This window comes from Pleurodeles waltl, chromosome 1_2 (genome assembly GCF_031143425.1).
Source record: "Pleurodeles waltl isolate 20211129_DDA chromosome 1_2, aPleWal1.hap1.20221129, whole genome shotgun sequence".
Taxonomy (NCBI): domain Eukaryota; kingdom Metazoa; phylum Chordata; class Amphibia; order Caudata; family Salamandridae; genus Pleurodeles; species Pleurodeles waltl.
Window position 1 is genome coordinate 775,510,374 of NC_090437.1, and position 19,104 is coordinate 775,529,477.

The 19,104-nt window shown below is 40.5% G+C and overlaps 1 protein-coding gene across 1 annotated transcript in view; it reads left to right on the top strand.

The window, feature by feature from the left end:
* TMA16 (translation machinery associated 16 homolog) overlaps positions 1-19,104 on the top strand; it is a 93,645-nt gene that overhangs the window by 50,367 nt on the left and 24,174 nt on the right. The window contains exons 4-6 of the mRNA XM_069243817.1: positions 628-712; positions 3,740-3,888; positions 17,250-17,292. Coding sequence (XP_069099918.1) covers positions 628-712; positions 3,740-3,888; positions 17,250-17,292 — 277 coding nt within the window. The remainder of the gene's footprint in view (positions 1-627; positions 713-3,739; positions 3,889-17,249; positions 17,293-19,104) is intronic.

The window sequence follows — 19,104 nt, forward strand, 5'->3', positions numbered from 1 at the left end:
CTGCTTGGGCATCACCCTCCTGTGGCGATACCCAAGCAGGAATCCACAAGAGAGGGGTACCATTGGAAATGGGGAATTCTCCCCTTTCCAGTGATGATACTCCCACCTGCCTCAGTGCTCAGGGGCTGAGATAGCCCCACGAGCACTGAGGCAGAGAAAGTGAAATGAGCCGATCGTCTCATTTCAGTTTTGGTTTCAGTGAAATGAAAAGGGCGCGTGCTGCACTGCTAATCATCATTTTACAGAAACAAAAGAAACTGCCTCAGGAGATTGGGGAAGCTTTTCCCCATCTTCCAATGCGGTTTCTTTGAGAAGGGAATCCCTCTGGTGCCTGCCCTAGAGGGATTATCAGTGCCATGTGTGCAAAACAGCTAAGAGCTGTCAGACGCACATGAGCATCGTGGCATCTGATGGCTCACGGCTGCCCGGCACATGGAACAGGTTAAACATAAAGTGAGTCCAAAATTGCATAGATCATAGTAAAGTTTTGAGATTCATTTTAATCACCTTTCTTGGAGCATAAATATATGTAGCAAGTGTAATGTTAATTCTGTCAGTAGCAGACATTAGTTTATGCAATTTACTTTTGTTCACTTACATGTTCATTACAATCTAATATTATTTCAGGTGAAAAATTGCATTGGTTTCAAAATCATATTGATCCCGAAAAGAAAGATTTCACAAAGAAAGAAGCATGTGAACTCATTGGAAGGTAAGGCCAGTGAATTTTAAAGAAAAAGTGTGTTGTATATGTAGTATTTTGTGGTGTCTGCTGTCAGGAACACCTCAGGTTCTCAGAATGTTCAGTAATAGATTTGTTGTAATGAGTTGAAGGGAAGGATAATGTTACCAATGGCATTGCTTTGTGAAACAGCTCATTTAAAGACATGGCAAGGAGATTTAGAATCCTGGCTCCTATGCAAGTATCTGCTGGATACTAAAATGCCGTTCAGATTTGACATCTGACTCAAAGTGCACTTGACTTTGAGGTGCTTTCTTGTGAGTGTGTCCAAAGCCAAATCTTGGTTTAATTCTAAGTTTAGGGATCTGAAGGCAAAGGTGGTATAATTTTTTCTCCATCTTGACCTTTTAGCCCAAGAGAAAACTTAAGCTGGTAGAAATGGTGACAACTTGCAGCGATTCTTCAGTGCACTCCGTAAATGGTGATGAAATGGGTAGGTCTTGACAAAGCCAAAAAAACTCAGTTATTGACAGTCTTCTTTAGCCTATCCTGCCTGACTGAGAAGAGGTTGGATTCCTTTAGACCTACAAAATGAATATATTCAGCAAAACTGGGTCAGTATGTAGTGATTCTCTAGACGCGTTTTACATGTTGCTGCACATAATATCAGTTACCATGTCTGCTTAACTTAAATTTAATTTCCTGCACAAGAAACATACCTTCAAATTCAATTGTCACAAAAAAGAAAAAACAACTTAATTTCAATTGAGATGAAATGTCCCCTGTGTAGAGAATTCCCCACATTGCGCTCCTGAGACACTGGCATCGGATTCCACGATTAGGTAAGGAGGGAGCTGAATATCGCTCCGCCGTTCTATGCTTCCATGTGGGCCAACCACCACTGTATATCTTCTTGAGCTTCCTCTGATAATGGAACCATCTGAGAATAAGTAAGATGTCTTCTGAGATGGAAGGCTTTGAGCGGTTGCAAGGCCCGATAATGAAAGAATACAGAAAAAATGGCCTGGATTGAGGAGGACAACATTCCCAATACTCTTATGATTTACCGTAGAGAGGTGTAGAATTTTGCCACTGTCCAGCACAGTTTTTGTATGATCTTGTTCATCTTACTTGAGGGCAGGCTGAGAGTGGCTCGAACCAATTCTACCACGAAGCCCAGAAACACTAGAGACTGTTTAGGAGAAAGGACCGACTTCTGCTGGTTGATAATGAAGCCTAGTGATTTCAGTTAGGAGACCGCCATTGAAAGTGGTATTGAGAGGTTCTGAGGGCACTGAGCTTTCAGTGGAGGTGCTGATGGCTGAATAGACTCCCTGGAGGTAGGAGGAGAGAGCTCCCTGAAGTGTCTTCCCTCAAAGGAAAGGGTTTAAAGCACCATTCATTTTATCACAGGAGTTTCTTATGTGGGAGGCCACTGCCTGAGTGTCTGCCACATGGAGGCATCCATTATTTGACAGAATTGGTTTTCATTTGGGAGGTAAGTAATGTTATCCTCCTTAGTATATGTCTCTTCGATGTCACTGATTATTCACAATAATTGTGGTGGGGCACTGGTCTCTTAGTAGTGTTGTGGGGTTACCACTCTTTTTTTAGAGGGCAGTATAAGGGCATTGGGAGTACCAAGCCGTGTATTGTAAATCCCAGGGGGATGATTGAAAGCAGGAGAAGCCCTGCAGGACACCAAATTGCCCTTTAGATTTATGGGGGTGTACCTGTCCTGGGCCTGTTGTACCCTCGTGTAAAAGCGTCAAGATAAAGCAATTAAGGAAAAGCGATGTGTACTGAAAATACATACAAACCCTCTGCAGGGTGCAATCAGTCAAGGCGTGTGGGACACAAATAGGAGACGTGCCTGTAATCTGCTCCGGCCGGTCGCGCTGACACCAGAGAGTGTCCCAACGGAGTTGCGAGCCAGTCAGGAAATGGAGACACGCAGTGTGCGTATGTTCAGTCCACGGACCCTTCTAGGCACCGGAGGCCCACACCGCATTGGTCCCGAGTGCTGAAGCGTGTCAATAGGGTAAAGAGCAGCCTCAGAGGAGCAACAAGCGTTCCTGTGGCTGCGCAGTAAGGAAAAAGACAAGTATAACCAAAACCAGCGAGATACGAAAGTAGAAACACAGTCTTGTTAAAATATACATTAAACGTGGCCAGAGGCACTTATCTGGGCTGCTGGAGCAGCGAAGAAAGAGGAGGCATCAGCAGGGACAGAAGACTGTCAAGGGCTCATTGCATGCTGACTGGACAAATGCTTATTGATTGACCTATTTCCCTGGTTTCCTGGGAAATGAAGTATTTTGTTGTTTTTAAAGATGGCTGCTGTGAATGAAATGGTGAAGAAAGTACAGCATAATCCTTGCCTCCGGTCCTGCATAGAATCTGCAGGTAGATAGAGATTCAACCAGAAAGATGGTTACACAAGTTGAATAACTTTTCTTTCCAACCAAACCATTTTTTGCTAATATATTTTTCCACTGAATGTGTTTTAGGTTATACAGTTCCAAGAAATGGGTTCTGTGTTTTGTTTTCCGTTAATGTATAACTAGAAGACGCAGTTCTCCAGAACTACTGAAGGATCCCTTTTGAGAGAGTTCTAAGTGCCAGCATACGAAGATATTTACCTTTTTCTGATTAGCTCCAGAGGTGCATTGGTTTATGAGCAGTTAAATATACATAGTGCTCACAATGGATTTTTTTTTATTTTTTTTTTGAGTGGATGTTAAAATCTACAAAGAAAATGTGTTTTATGTAGTATTGGGGCTTAATATATAAAATGTCACTGCAGAGTAAAACAAAGATATCAATTTAGACTATGGAAACCGGATGTCAGTTACTTGAAAATGTTTGTCTATTGTTTTCGCATTAGGTCAATTAAAGGCAAGTTTCCCACCAACCTGCACCAATATCCGTTTGGAATTTAAATTTTCCATGTTTCTGAGATTTGTAAGGTCAAAGCCTTTATAGAATGGATTTGTTTTAACTTACTGCAGTATAATGCTAACAATATAGATTGTGCATGTTTTTCCTCTCTCCCAGGTACTTGGACCGTTTTAGTAGTGAACTGGAGCAAATTGAGTTGCAAAACAGCATCAAGGGCAGACAAGGAAGGCAGCACTGTTCTCGGGAGACTATCATTAGGCAAACTATGGAACGTGAAAGACTACTCTATGAAGGACCTGGCATGGGTATGTCTTAACGTGATGTGCCTCTAAAACTGAAAAATGTTAAAGCTTGTTCTAGTGTACAAAGGACCAGACTGAACAATTCTGTATGTGATTTCTTGCTATTGTGCAGTAGAAATCATAGCATTGTACATACTGCTGAAGACTTTGAAAGACTGTCGGAACTGGTTAATTATTACTGGGGCACACAGGGTCTTCTGAGCCTCTGCTGAGGTGATTGAGTCTACTACTGATGTCCTGGAGAGCCCTACTGGGGGCATTGATAAATAAGTACTGAGTGCACCCTTTTAAACTTGTCCTTCAGAGTTGCAAGGCAACTGGTTGGATCCTTGCATAGAGAGGTGCAATGAAGACTCTGAACTCAACATGTAACACAGTATTAATAAATTCCACAACTTTAACAAAGTTTAGCCTAATCTTTATTAATGCAGTAGAAAGCTTAAAAAAAGGGAGAACATTCATTGAGCTACCAATCGTTATTTTGGTACTTTGTTTTGTGGATATCTAACTAGGGGTTGCCACATCTTACTAATGCATCTGACTCTCTTTCTTCCTTCTTTGTAGATACTACTATTAATTTAAGAAAGAAAACTTATTTAAATAAAAAGGGAAGGTAACTCTAAGGCCTAAGTAAATTGGATATTAAAGCATTTTAAGCACTGTTGTGGAATGATCAAGCCTTAGGTTAGAACTGTGGTCTGTAAACCCCCTCCAACTGTATAATAAATGAAAGATTATTGACCTATTTTACTAATTTATTTTAATTTGAGGTACTGTTAAAAAATAATGCATAATGTATAAATACGCTCTCAATGTTCCAGGAAAAAGGTGTAGAAAGATAATAAATATTTAGGCGTGTAAACTGTTTGCTGTCTCCGGAGGTAATCACTGAAAGTCGACCGTGGAATTAAAACCTGTAGTAGCTATAATTAATAAACCCTAGTCATGTGCAGCTTGAAGGTTAGACCGAAAAGTCTTAAAAAGATCCCAGTTGTAAATTAGATGCTCCGATATCTGACAGATTAAAGTGTAAATAGCTTGAAATAATTTATTGACTTGTGTTTTTCTAAAACATTTGCCAATTATAGCTATTGGAAATGTTCTCCACAACGAGACAATAACATGAAAACAAAAAATATTTTTTTTTACTAATAGGTTCAACAAGCCATAATAGTTTTTTTGTGTCTCAAGATACGACAATAGTTAAATTCATAACTGTTGTTCTACAACTGTCTTGATCATACAGCATTAAGAACATTTTTAAGTTAAAGGCATGTAATTGAAAATAAGAGATTCACTACCTTACTTGACCGCATTGTGATATAAATGGTGGGTCTGTTTTGTCCGTCTTCTGGATTCCTTGATCCTACGGGTGATCATTTGAAAATTCTTATATCATATTGGTTGTCAATATTACCTAGAACCTCACATTCATGCTTAAAACAGTGTTGTCATTTGTTATATTTACCCTAAAACACGGACCATTCACACGCATATTCCACCCAAAAACACTGGGACATATTATAATGGGAATTTGTACGTTTGTAGTTTTATATGTTGTGCTGTGATTCCTCGTGAACTCTTGGCTAGGTAAAATTGATCACCCTATTGGCATTGTGTACTAAAATGCCCTGTGAGGTTTGGTAGAATCAAATTTGATTTCTCGAGAGGGAATAGCGATTCATATTAATAAAATGAAAGTGAGAATCTTACCCAATATAGGCTTTATTTACTATGAGATTGTAGCCATTGTTGGCTTGTCCTTTGGGGCTATCTGGCACTGCCAGTTGGGCTAGCTTGAAATGGCAAGTCTGTGTGCTGTGTATTTGTTTTTGGTCCAGTCGCGGCCCAAAGGACCCAAATCAAACAGCCCACACATTGGCCCTTTTAAGATGGCTGCATGAGAGTGCTAGACTGCCCAAAATTATTTTCCTGCTCTCGCCTAGCTTATGGAGGACTTGTCTAACAGGACTTTGTTGCAGGCTGTTTCTGGAAGGATTTTATTTGTGAAAGCGGCCTTGCAGGTTGATAAAGATATTATCACGGAAAAGCATCTGCAGATGTCTGCCATAGATCAGGCCCTCGTCGCTAGATGATGTTGCTACACATTTTCCAGTCAAACTCGTATTGAAAGCAGACATGTATTTTTTCAAATGAACAGACCTCTTCCTGAGAGGTCCTTAACTGTATACTGCATGTGGTTGAAAATAATAAATTGGCCTTCTGTCGTTTGTGGTCGGGGTCCAAAGAAGAGGCTTATCCAATTCCTATTGTTTACACACAATTAGGTGAATCGGCAACATCAACTAATTTTAAATACGCAATCCAGCTCACCAGTTGGCAATCATACAAAAATAGCTTTTCAAAACCTAGTGCTGCTTTGACTGTTGCTCCCGTAAACTGGTAAGAGGAAAGTTGCACTCTACACAGACATGGTGTGCCAGCTCCACCCCTTCATTACCAAGGAGAAGAGCAAGCCCAACTGCCAGAAAGCAGTAGGAAAACATAAACAGCTTTATTTACTTTGTTCTTATTTTCTGTCAGTGCTAATGCTTACATTACTCAACAATAAGGGATGGAGCTGGGACACCAAGCCTTTGCAAAGACATCAGCTTTCATGTTACAGGCTTATGGAACCGTCAGCCTGGCAGCCAGACGATGTTCTTATATATTGGCAACTATGTGAGTGTTTTGGATGTTTGCTTTGTGAAATATTGGGGGTCGCGACCCCGTCTCCGTCTGCCGCGTGGTGGCAAAGACGTTGCGATATATATATATATATATATATATATATATATATATATATAAACAATACAAAAACTATCGCAGTAAGACGCTCGCTCAGGAATTCACAAAAATAAAGTGTTTATTCACACAACGCGTTTCGGCTGTCAAGCAGCCTTGATCACGTGTTTTGTGAATTCCTGAGCGAGCGTCTTACTGCAATAGTTTTTGTATTGTTTATATTATTAACCGGAGTGCTCTGCCGGTTTATGACGCACTACCCCTCTTGGGCCTCCAGGAGCCCGATAGTGAGCGTTTTTTCAGTATATATATATATATATATATATATATATTATATATGTCTAATAATAATGTGTGTGTGTGTAGGAGGCTGGCCTGGTTTCTAGTGTGTACTTACACCTTATACCAGTTCCAGTTATCCCTTGTTAGTGAAGTAGTAGTGTCCTAGCAGCTTAGGCTGATAGAAGTAGCTATAGCAGAGCAGCTTAGGCTGAACTAGGAGACATGCAAAGCTCATGCAGTACCACGTATAGTTACACAGTACTTATACAAGAGTAAAGACCATACTCCGTGTTACCAAAATAAAGGTATTTATTTGGGTGACACAGTACCACAAATATCTTATACACAATATATACACTAGACACCAAAATTAGACAAGTAAATAGTCATAGAACAATGCAAACAGTAGGCAACCCTATAGAATGCAATGGGAGAAAATAGGTTTAGGGGCAACACAAACCATATACTAAGAAACTGGAATGTGAATCACGAATTCCCCCCTAGACAAGTGTAGTGTGTGCAGAATCGCTGGGAGAGTAAGAATATAGTAAAGATAAGTAAATTACCCCACCCCAGAGCCCAGAAAAGCAGGAGTAAAGTACTGCAAGTTTCCTTAGGACACACTACACCTCGTTTTTGGGATTTTGCAGCAGCCAACCAAGTCTGCAAAGAACAACTGCTGGATTATTGGACCTGAAGACCTGCAAAGGAAGGGGACCAAGACCAGAAGTCGAAAGAAGTTCCAGGAAGGACAGCAGCCCCTGCCAACCCAGAAGAGGATGCAAAAGAAGAGTCCCCGGTTAGTTAAAGACTGCAGGAATGCACCTTAGGAAGATGTCAGCGGGGTCCTGCGTGATGCAAAAGCTGTCCCACTGTATGAAGATCGTTGTAGACGAGATTTTCTCAGGATAGATTGCTGGGGACCTGGGCCAGGCTGTGCATGAAGGAATTTTGCAAGGAGTGCTCAGAGGCCTCAGGAGGCAAAGAAGACACAGTACACAGGAGTACCGTCATTCTCGGGGAAGGCAAGGTCTTACCTCCTCCAAATTGCGTCAGCAGGACCTCAGGACAGTCTATGTCAATGGTGTCCACCCTCTGTGTCCTTAGGAGCACTCTCGTCGTCGTGAGAGGAGTCCCACGGTACCGGGCGTCACCTTGGAAGGTGCCTGCTTGGAGCAGGGGAGTGGCTCTGTCACTCCATGGAAGATTTCTTCAGTTCTTCTGCTGCAGGGTGAAGACTGGGTCCCCAGAGCGTGCACACCGTGGAAACTGTTGCAATTGCTGACTTGGAGCTGAGGTTGCTGAAGAAAAGTGTCTCTTGTAGACACTTTGTTGCGGTTACAACATTTCTTGGAGCAGGCTGTGTTTGATCTGAGGTCAGAAGAGTCTGAAGTTGTTGCAGAGGATTCCTGAAGAAAACTTGCAAGCATAATCTGAAGAGATCCCACAGGAGAGACCCTAAATAGCCCTGAGAGGGGGATTGGCTACCTTATCAGGTATGGACCTATCAGGAGGGGTCTCTGACGTCACCTGCTGGCACTGGCCACTCAGAGTCCTCCAGAGTGCCCCCACACCTTGCAAAGCAAGATGCCTGAAGTCTGGGACACACTGGATGAGCTCTGGGCACCACCCCTGGGGTGATGGACAGGGGAGTGGTCACTCCTCTTTCCTTTGCCCAGTTTCCTGCCAGAACAGGGGGGAGGGGTCCCTCAACCGGTGTAGACTGGTTTATGCAAGGAGGGCACCATCTGTGCCCTTCAAAGCATTTCCAGAGGCCGGGGAGGCTACCCCTCCCCAGCCTGTAACACCGATTTCCAAAGGGAGTGGGTGTAACACCCTGCTCTCAGAGGAAATGCTTAGTTCTGCCTTCCCTGGACTGGGCTGCCCAGACCCCAGGAGGGCAGAACCCTGTCTGTGAGGTGGCAGCAGCTGTAGCTGCAGTGCAAGCTTCAGAGCACTGGTTTGGAAGTACTGGGGGTCCATGGTGGAGCCCCAGGATGCATGGAATCGGCTCCCCAATACCAGATTTGGAATGGGGGGGACAATTCCATGATCTTAGACGTGTTACATGGCCATATTCAGAGTTACCATTGTGAAGCTACACATAGGTATAGACCTATATGTAGTGCACGCTTGTAATCGTGTCCCCGCACTCACAAAGTCCGAGGAAATGGCCCTAAACTATGTTGGGGCACCTTTGCTAGTGCAAGGGTGCCCTCACATTTAGTAACTTTGTACCTAACCTTCAGCAAGTGAAGGTTAGACATATAGGTGACTTATAAGTTATTTAAGTGCAGTAAAAATGGCTGTGAAATAACGTGTGCATTATTTCACGCAGGCTGCAATGGCAGGCCTGTTCAAGGGTTTGTCTGAGCTCCCTATGGGTGGCAAAAGAAATGCTGCAGCCCATATGGATCTCCTGGAATCCCAATGCCCTGGGTACCTAGGTACCATATACCAGGAACTTATATAAGGGGGGGTCCAGTATGCTAATTGAAATTGGTAAATGTAGTCAGTGACAAATTTAAAAGCAGAGAGAGCATAAACACTGAGGTTCTGATTTGCAGAGCCTCAGTGACACATGTAGGCACTACACAGGCATACACAGTAGGCCACAAACTATGAACACTGGGGTCCTGGCTAGCAGGATCCCAGTGAGACAGGCAAAACACACTGACATATAGGTTTTTATCTATGAGCACTGGGGTTCTGGCTAGCAAGATCCCAGTGACACAGTGAAAACACACTGACACACACACACACACACACACACACACACACACAGGCCAAAAGTGGGGGTAACCATGCTAGAAAGAGGCTACTTTTCTACAGTGTGTGTATGCTAAAAATAAGAATTAAAAAATACATCACCATGGAGCTTGACACCAACATCATCCCTTTGTCTGCCAACTTCAGGTCATGTTACCCTGGACAACCAAAAAGAGGGAGAATGCCACAATGGGATTATTTTCTGAGCAAGGCGTCCCTTCTCAGATGAGTTCCTTCTTCCCAGTCTTCAAGCTTATACTACCGTTTATACTTTAAACAAAATTAAGAGGGAGGTTCTAGACACCCCCAGCCTCCTCCCATCGAGTAAGTTGTTGTTCTAACGCTGGACGTACCAGGTCACTGTTGAAAGCTCACGCTAGAGACTGGCCAGTTCCCAAGGTGCACTTCCGAGACAGAGATTGTACCCTGCTTAACAATAAACATTCTCAGTCTGGTACATCCTTATCTCCCTTACTCCGTCATGTTATGTTCCCGTCCTTGGTGAGAAAGAGCAAAAACAAGCTGTACTCGGAAAAGTACCTGTGCCACTAATGTGATGTCGTTTGAAGCTAAGCTAATCACAAAATGGAGTCCGTGGTCAAAATGGAGCCGGTGGTTAAATACAGATAGCATTACCCCATTGCATACACATAGTCTGATGGCCCAGTTTAGTCTAGATGAAGCCTTTCTAGAAGTCTTAAGCCAATGCTGGGTTGAATGGTCCTGAAATAGACCAAATACCTACTAAACTCTGTAAGGGCATGCTTTTTTGCCAAGTTGGCAAATGCCAATGTGTTTGGTGCTCCAATGCTCCTATCATGGCTGGATGGTGAAATCATGCCCATCTGCAAAAAGGGCAGTTGTGGTGATCCTAAGAATTACAGACCGATCAGGACAATTGTTAACAGCAAGAAGATATTTGGTAGAATGATTCTGCCAAGACTTGAGACCTGGATAGTTGACAGTAACACCTCATGAAACATGGGTTCGCCCCCTACTTTTTAATTTAAGGTCATGGATCAGAGGGACACAAAAAAATCACAATAGCACAACATCCCACTGGACTTGTATTTCTTCAATTATGAACTTAATTACCTATAATCTGACCAATATCATTAACATGTATACGATTTTTAATACATACATTTTATTTACTGATAATTTAACATATTATTCTCCATTTTCTTATATTTAATTTATTTTGTATCATATACATATATATATCAAAGCATTTTTACATATTTCAATACAATCTTATTGTGATCCACCAATACGTTTCATATTTTAAATTTTGTAAAAACAATGGCAATGTAATATGTCACAAAACAACATGTTCTTCAAACTTGTCCATCTAGTCTCACACTAAAACACTCATCCTCATCCCTTTACATTGTCACATCCCTTACAAAACCCAGCTGCAACCTCCATACACACAAGCACAACAAATATAGCTCTTCTTTTTCTTAGCCGTTGTAGTGGCGTGGGATTGGTTCACACATTAAGATAGTCAACACCTGTTTCGGTGGGTAAGGCTTATTTTATATCCACCTTCTTCAGGATCAAATTTTACTCGAAAACCTGATTGTCAACTCTGATTGACCAAATGGGGGCGTATCTAAAAAACATTGAAATGTATAAATTCAATACAACAGGCCATGAATATATATTTAAAAAATTACTTTTAAAAGAACCCTTACTCTAACCCAGAATGTCACATTTTCACAAGCAGAAACGGAAAGACCGCATTGTGTATGACACCTTCTTAAATGTGCTGAAAGGCATGTGATACCAACAAACCTCATGCGTCACATGCAGATCGATTAACGTGCTGTTTTCCCACTCACGAAAAACTTAAAATGCTCTCACTCCTTAAAATTCACTAACAAAGATCCCCATAGGTCTAATCTACCTTTGCTTGGGGATGCCGCATAGATTCCCTCTGTAGATGAGATATCCGTGCGCTCTTTCCACAAAAAAGGCCAGCCTCAAAGTTACTGTAACATGTTTTCACCTAATGCGCAGAGATAAAAACATTAACTCTATCTCCTCTATTCTAATACAGTGGCCCAGAATTATATATGGCCTCTGTTCCTCTGTATTATTTACATCTGTGTGTTTTATCTTCACTTGGCAAATAAGTCATCCACTACTTCTGGTCAAACAGTCGAAGAGTGTCTTTACTTTATATGAGAGCAGGGGCTGCCTCAAGAAATGGGGGAAGATCTGGGATGGGTGGGGGGCATATAGAATCATGGAATGACTTTCAGCGGGCCAGGTGTGGGCAGGGGGGCGGAAGAGTCCTTGACAACAACAGACCAACAGACTGGGTGGCGGCTAATCGATGGGCAGCCTAATCGTTGATTGCTTTATTGTACAATGGCTGTTTCGTTTTTTAATAAAAATATATATATATTTTTTTAAAGGGTGTCTTTATTAATTGAAGAAGACTAACAATAAACACTCTTAGGGCCTCTTGCTATAACGTTATCCTTTTATGATCCACAGAACTAACTACATAGGGCCAATGGAATACCCTATTCTGCTTGTCTTCTAAGGACCAAAATGGCTCACCAAGGAGTGCAGCCATTTGTGCAATGGAGGAAACTCTGAATTTCGGCTCTTCACCTGTTTTTCATCTAAATTGATTGCAGCATATTTTGCTTAGGCAAGAGGTGACTATCTACTCATGGTACTTATGGCCTGCTTTTAGAGTTTGGTGGAGGGGGTTACTTTCTCAAAAATGTGACGGCCAACCTGTCCGCCGTATTATTATCCCATAGTAGCCTATGCTGATCTTAATACTGTGTACAGGATATTTGTGACGTTTGTAACAGAGTAACCCACCTGCCAAACTCCAAATCAAGCCCTTAGAGTGTAACAAAATGCTATCCATAAAGATAAGACAATAATGCTAATATTGCTCAGACTTTCAAATGTCAGGCCATCCTTTACATATATCAGGCAAATATTGCTCCTTGACTCCGCTCTGCACTCCAAAACGTGGACTACTTATCCTGTACTTTATACACTCTAAAACATTTTAGTCTGAATGTCGGCACCACATGTTACTCCAGATGGAATACGCTCAGAAATTGCATCATACTTTCAGATCCCTTTGTGAAAGTCCCACGATCAGCTGCATGCTCTCACAGACATCTGTGGAGCTGCTACTGTTCACACCATTTTGTGGAGCGTATATATATATATACGCACCCTACACCTGATCTGTATTGTGCCAATGAAGCAGACAATTTCCCTTACAAGTCCGCTTTGTCTAAACACCATGTTGGACCAATCCTCTACTATCGTAATGAAGAATGGTGCATAACATAAATTAAAACCAACACTGGCGTCTACAATTCTGCTTTCTCTGCGTACCGAATTGAAACAATGTAGTTTTCCCTGACTGGACGTTATTGCAGGACATAATAAATCAATTCACTACACCGCTATGGATGGCAAGTGAGCATGTCAAAAAGGATTACTTTATACACTGCAGGTAACATATTGTAACATGTTCTTCCTACCTCTGTAATGGCTAATATACATGTTACGTTGCTTATCCTTTTTCAGTATACACCATTTGAGATCATTTGCAGAATATTCTGCTTCAATACAATGTTGGATTAGGAGTGCTTGTATTTTTCTCATCTTAATTGCTGACTTCGGCCCTCCATATCGAGTTCTAAATTCTCGCCCTGTTTCTCCAACATAGCCAAATCCACATGGGCATAGAATGAGATAGATAATGTTATAACGTCTGCTGTTTATTGTATATCCTTTATGTACCCAGCTTTCTGTTACTATAATTGTATTACAAGAATGGCCTGTGCCACACAGTGATTACATTTTATAAATATGGTACCTCCGATGGTTCCCCGACGACAACCTATGTTCTGTCCCAACCGAATATGTACTGATTTGTCCCTTAGATTCACATTTCTTCTAAAGGCGTTGATGGTTTTTCCAACCTAGTGTCCTTTTCAGTAGCAGTAAGCATTTTCCAGTTGCTAAAAGATTGTTTTCACTTTGTAGTTCATACTCCAATGGTACTAGCCTATCATCTTTACCTCTAGGTTTACCTTGTAAAAGGTAATCACAGTCATAGTATCTTGCTCTTTTAAAAGCTTGCCTAACTAGCCGTCTCGGATATCTTCTTTGGAGAAGTCTCTCTTTGAGTTCTTCTCCATTTCATATAACATCTTCCATTGTTGTACAGTTATGCCTTTTCCTTAAAAAGAAGAAATAGAATCTTCCTGACAATTTGGATGAGAACATGCAGACTGAAGCAGGGTATTTCTTGCTGTGGTTTCTTGTAGAGTGCAGCTTCAAGGTGTCCCTGCCCACCTAAAATCCAAATATCTAGAAACTCCACTTTCTGCCTGCTTTGTTTTGCAGTAAAAGTAATGTTCCTGTTGGTAGAATTGAGCCATAAGATAAATTCTTGGAGGTATTCTTCCCTAGACCATATAAAGAATATATTGTATATAAATCCTGCAAAGTTTCTGACATTCTCAAAGTAAGGTGCTGCTTCATCATAGATGTGCTTTTCTTTGGATTCATTCTTGTGAATATTCGCTATGCGGGGGGCACAAGATTCCCCCAAGCTCGTCATTTTGATCTGGTGGTAGATTACTCGATCAAATTAAAATAAAATTGTGAAGAACACTATTTCCTACTGCCTCTAACGCATCCGGGGGAGGGGGGGTTGGGGGGGGGTTTGTGTAGAGCGCCTCAATGTGATATGGATAGGCTTCCTCTTGTGTGTACCACTTTCTACCTTCTTTTTAATTTCTCCGTCCTCTTCTTTGTGAGGTACTCCTCGAAATTATGGAGCTCACCGTTAATCTCCAACTTCATTTTTGCTTCCTCTACTGCATTTATACTCCGTAACTTCTTCTCCTACTCAGATATGACCTACCACTTCTTTGGCTGTCTCCACAATTAACATCATCCAGTATCTTGCGCATCAATTTTCAACTTGGGACCACTTTTCTAAAAATGTTTGTATTTCCACAAACAGAGCTGGAACATTTCTTACTCTGTCCTAAGGGGATCACCCCAGTCCTAAGATACTCCAATATGAACGGTGCATGCAGTTCCGTTCTTTTTGCTCTTTTCTTCAGATTAAACAACCTTATCCACCCACTATTATCTATATTAGTCACTACTACTCTTTTTTACCTATATCGGAATTGTCACCTATCAAGTAGTTAAACTCCTCATCTGAGAAACCAAATAACTTGAGTACCTCCATCATTCTCACTTTTTCTCAAGAGAGTGCCCATGCCCCTAGAAAAGAAGAAGAATTGAGGAAAGATCTGCCTAGGGCAAGGATTCTTACTTGTCAACGCCTTATCGACTTAAAAAAAAAAAGGGATCCCCACAATTAAACATCTACTAGTACATCTTTTGAAACATGGGTTCCCTTAATTTTCAATTTAAGGTCTGTACTATTCTTTCTGGGTAGCACACAGGTTTAGGGGGGAAATAAATACAATAGACCATATTTTTAGATTACATCTTATTGATCAGTAAATAAAGGAATCTTTGTATATTGTTTTGTGGGCCTAAACTTTGCATATGACAGTATGCTTGCATAGCATATGGACAATTTTTAGTGAGATGGATATGACAGTTGACTTGATTTATATCTAAACTCCTTTCCATGAGAATAGTTGGGCAAAAGTGAAATTGGGAATTACATTTTTAACTTTCAAGGTCTTTACTGCAGGAGTCACTACTTAGTGTTCATTACATTGGGAGTACTTTACTTTACGCGTAGAGTGGTAAGTGTAATTTTTTACATTATTATATATGTCACATTCCAGGATCCTTGCTACCACAGAAAGAGTGGCGCTCCGGTGTGGCTTGCAAATTTCTTCACATTTTTTTTTTCTTGGCAAAGCAAATTACACTTTTCGAGTTTTGAGCAGTCCGGATATTGTTTACATAATGTATTATGATAGGCATGCTTATAAATCAAGACACATTGAGAAGACCTGGTCACAGGTCCTTGGGCGAAAAGAAACACCCAAATAGTGCAAAACAGTATAGATGAACCACAAAAGGGAATCCACTTTACAATTCATCAGTCACAGGAAATACTGATTTCATTGCTGACAAAAGCTGGAAAAATTTGCACAGTTAATATTATAATTTCTTAGATGACATTCTAAACATTTAAATTTACACACTATTAATTGGTGACGTTCAACAATAGGCATTGATATAGAACACACTGTCAATATCTATGCTGTTTGCTGAACTTTATCAGAAGAAACCATAGCTATGGTAGTCAAATACTAGATAAAGTATACATAACAATTAACTTCGATGTCTTTAGCTTCATGTGCCTGAGTACCCCCCATATAATGGCCTCACATAGGAATGCTCTCTAAATAAAACATGGTTCTTGTTTTGTCATTATATTTTCAACATTATTGCCCATTCATCAGTATTTCATTTTCTCAATTAATATGTATCTTTCCAAAGGTGTAGCAATGCCAATGAATTTATGCTTAAAACAGATTAAAAAAAAACAATATTGAGCATGTGGTCTCACTAGGAAAAATAGATAATTTGTATAATCACCCTCAACTGTCCTCCTAAAAAATGTACAATTTGTTTACATGTGGAAATCAAGGCAGTATGTTTGGCTGCCAAATTTGTTTACATTTCCTAGACTTATGAGTACACATGTAGTTCCTTGTCTACGTTCGTACCTCTAAGTGTAATTCGTTCTGATCAATAATATATTTGGATTCGAGCTGGCATAAGGCACAGGTTTCAATCGCTTCATCTAGGGTTCCTTAGAACACAATCAATTGCAAAGTGTTTGCCTACTTTCCAGACACTTATATGATTCACAGAAATATTGTCCTGTACTGTAAGTGAAGTCAACGATTTGATGTTCCCCTTACATGTTCTAGTATGTTTTTTGTTTAAACTGGGCACATAGTATGCACTAGCCTGAGGTTTGTGGCCTGGTTTGTGATACTGGACCTGTGAAACCACCCTCCCACCAGCAGAATTACCTGCCCGCTGCCTTGGAGCTGCAAGCTTTCTTCCTCTCCCACACCCTCTTACGTGAACCTATGTATGCCTAGCCATCCTCAACACCCTGCATTCCCTGCTTTCATTGCTGCTAGTTAGGCTTTCAAGTAAAGTGAAACCAGTTCTCTGCTGCTTTAAAAGATTGCTAGATGTAACTTTCGATGAGCTGGTTGTTTTCTCAGTATAAACGTTAACTTCTAAGATATTTGTCCGCACTTTTAAAAGACAAAAAAAAAACGTAATCGTAAAGAATGTCTTCAAGGTGTTTTTTCGATTTATCTGATTCTTTCTTTTAATACAATTGTGGCAAAACAAAGCATTTTGAAATGGAATAGTTTAATGTTAGTGGTATGTCTGTGGACTAGCTCAGAACAAAGATGAGACTAAACGTTAGGCCCTTAGAGAATAGTGTTACATTGACATTGTGGTTAAAAATCAAATAAGAGTTTAAAAATTGTTGCTTCTGGTCGAGAATAAAGTTAAAAACTGTCTTTGTTGCTTTTTGCTCCTAGATATCCCAGACATTGTGAATGCTAAGAATCTCAAAGTTTTCAGGTGAGTCTACATTCACTGGTTCAGTTCGACATGGGATACTTTACAAATTCTGTATGCTTTTCTCTGTAATGTATTTTACATATTATATTTATGATGATTCCCCCTGCATTTTTCTGCACTGTGCTTCATTGAAACTTAAATGCCAACCGACACTTCAAATTTTAATCCTGAAGTGTTTTTTAATTGAAATGTTTCACTATTTTGATATTCTCCTACACAGTGCATTAATGTTATAATGTGAGGTTAAGTTCTCTGGTCTACCTCTGTTTCTCTCTCTGTTGAAGGAGGTAAAGTGGAAAGTGTACTATGCTTGTATAAGAAACATCATCATAAAAAATAAGTGTTCTTGTTCAGTACCGACTACATGAGAATGCAATGAAGAGGAAACCTTGAAATAAATGAAAGAACATTTTTTCTTTCTTGTGACACCTAATTATGTATGCCAATTTGAAATGTATTTGTAAGCAAAATTACATTGTATTCTGAAATGGTAGACCTGATCATCCATCAAATTAAATGAACTTCAGACAACATATAGAGCCATTCTCTGAATTTACATTAAATTGTATTTTTAGATGACTCAAATAATATCACTTAATCATGTGATGTATTACAATTGGCTTTACTAGCTGCACACTGATGGCTTGGCAAATAACTGTTATTGAACTCGCCTGTCAATGACTTGCAGCTTCATTACACGGTATGGAGTTGACCTATTTGTGCAGCAAAAAATAACATAAGCACCTAAATGCTTGAGTAAGGATGATGTTTCTAGGGGGCATCATACCAGAGAGGGAGAACAGCTGTCTGGTTTGCTAAAGAAATCTTGGGGACATTCAAAATGCTGAACTAGGAATGCTTTCTGCCCATTGCTTGCCATTGGCTTTGTGGTTTGTAACTCACATTTTCTTTCTTTCCATTTGCTGGCTTTGTTTTTTAAGGCTGTCCAGCTTGAGTTCGTACCTTCTCTTGCCCAAACCTTATTTACAGTATCATTCTGAGTGCTCCCTTTCTGTTAACATGCTTGTAAATTTTGTTCTTATCTTGTCACATGCGCAGTCTTCTGAGAGTGCTTGTTTGCTTTTCTTTCTCTGACTTCAAAGTGAGAGGATTTATGTGACAATCTTGCTGGATATTGAGGTTAGGAAAGAGGTTTTTTTTTTCTAGAACATGACATCGAAATGAACTGTGAAAGTATTTTCAGAATATATCAGAATTAGGAGCACAAATGAGGAACGTTTTTTGTTATTTCTAAAGTGTGTTGGAAACAAATACTTTAGTCTGATCACAACAAATCATTATACTAGGTGGTGCAGTTTCCACACATATTCGCCTGCACTGTATAGTTTTATTAGTAAAACTGTATGTCTGTGCAAAAGTAATAGTCATTTCAATTGAAAATGTGTTGTCTGTAATGTCAGTGTACTACCACTTTACGTCACTTCCCTCTACTCTGCATCACTCAACTTTACACCAGTCCATGCCACTGCACTCTATGCCACTTCACGCTATGCCACTTCACGCTATGCCTCGCTACCCTATCCTGTTCCACTATACTCTATGCCAATGCACTCTCTGCTACTCCACTCTACACCACTGCACTCTTTGCCACTGCACTCGACACCGCTCCAGTCTAGACAATAACAATCTACCCTGCACAGCTCCAATCTACGCTACTGTACTCTACTCTGCAACACTGCATTCTACGTCAATTCACTCTGCGCCAGTGCACTTTACTCTGTAATCCTTAACTCTGTGCTCTTGCACTCTACAGCAGTCCACTGTATGCCACTCTACTCTACAACACTATAT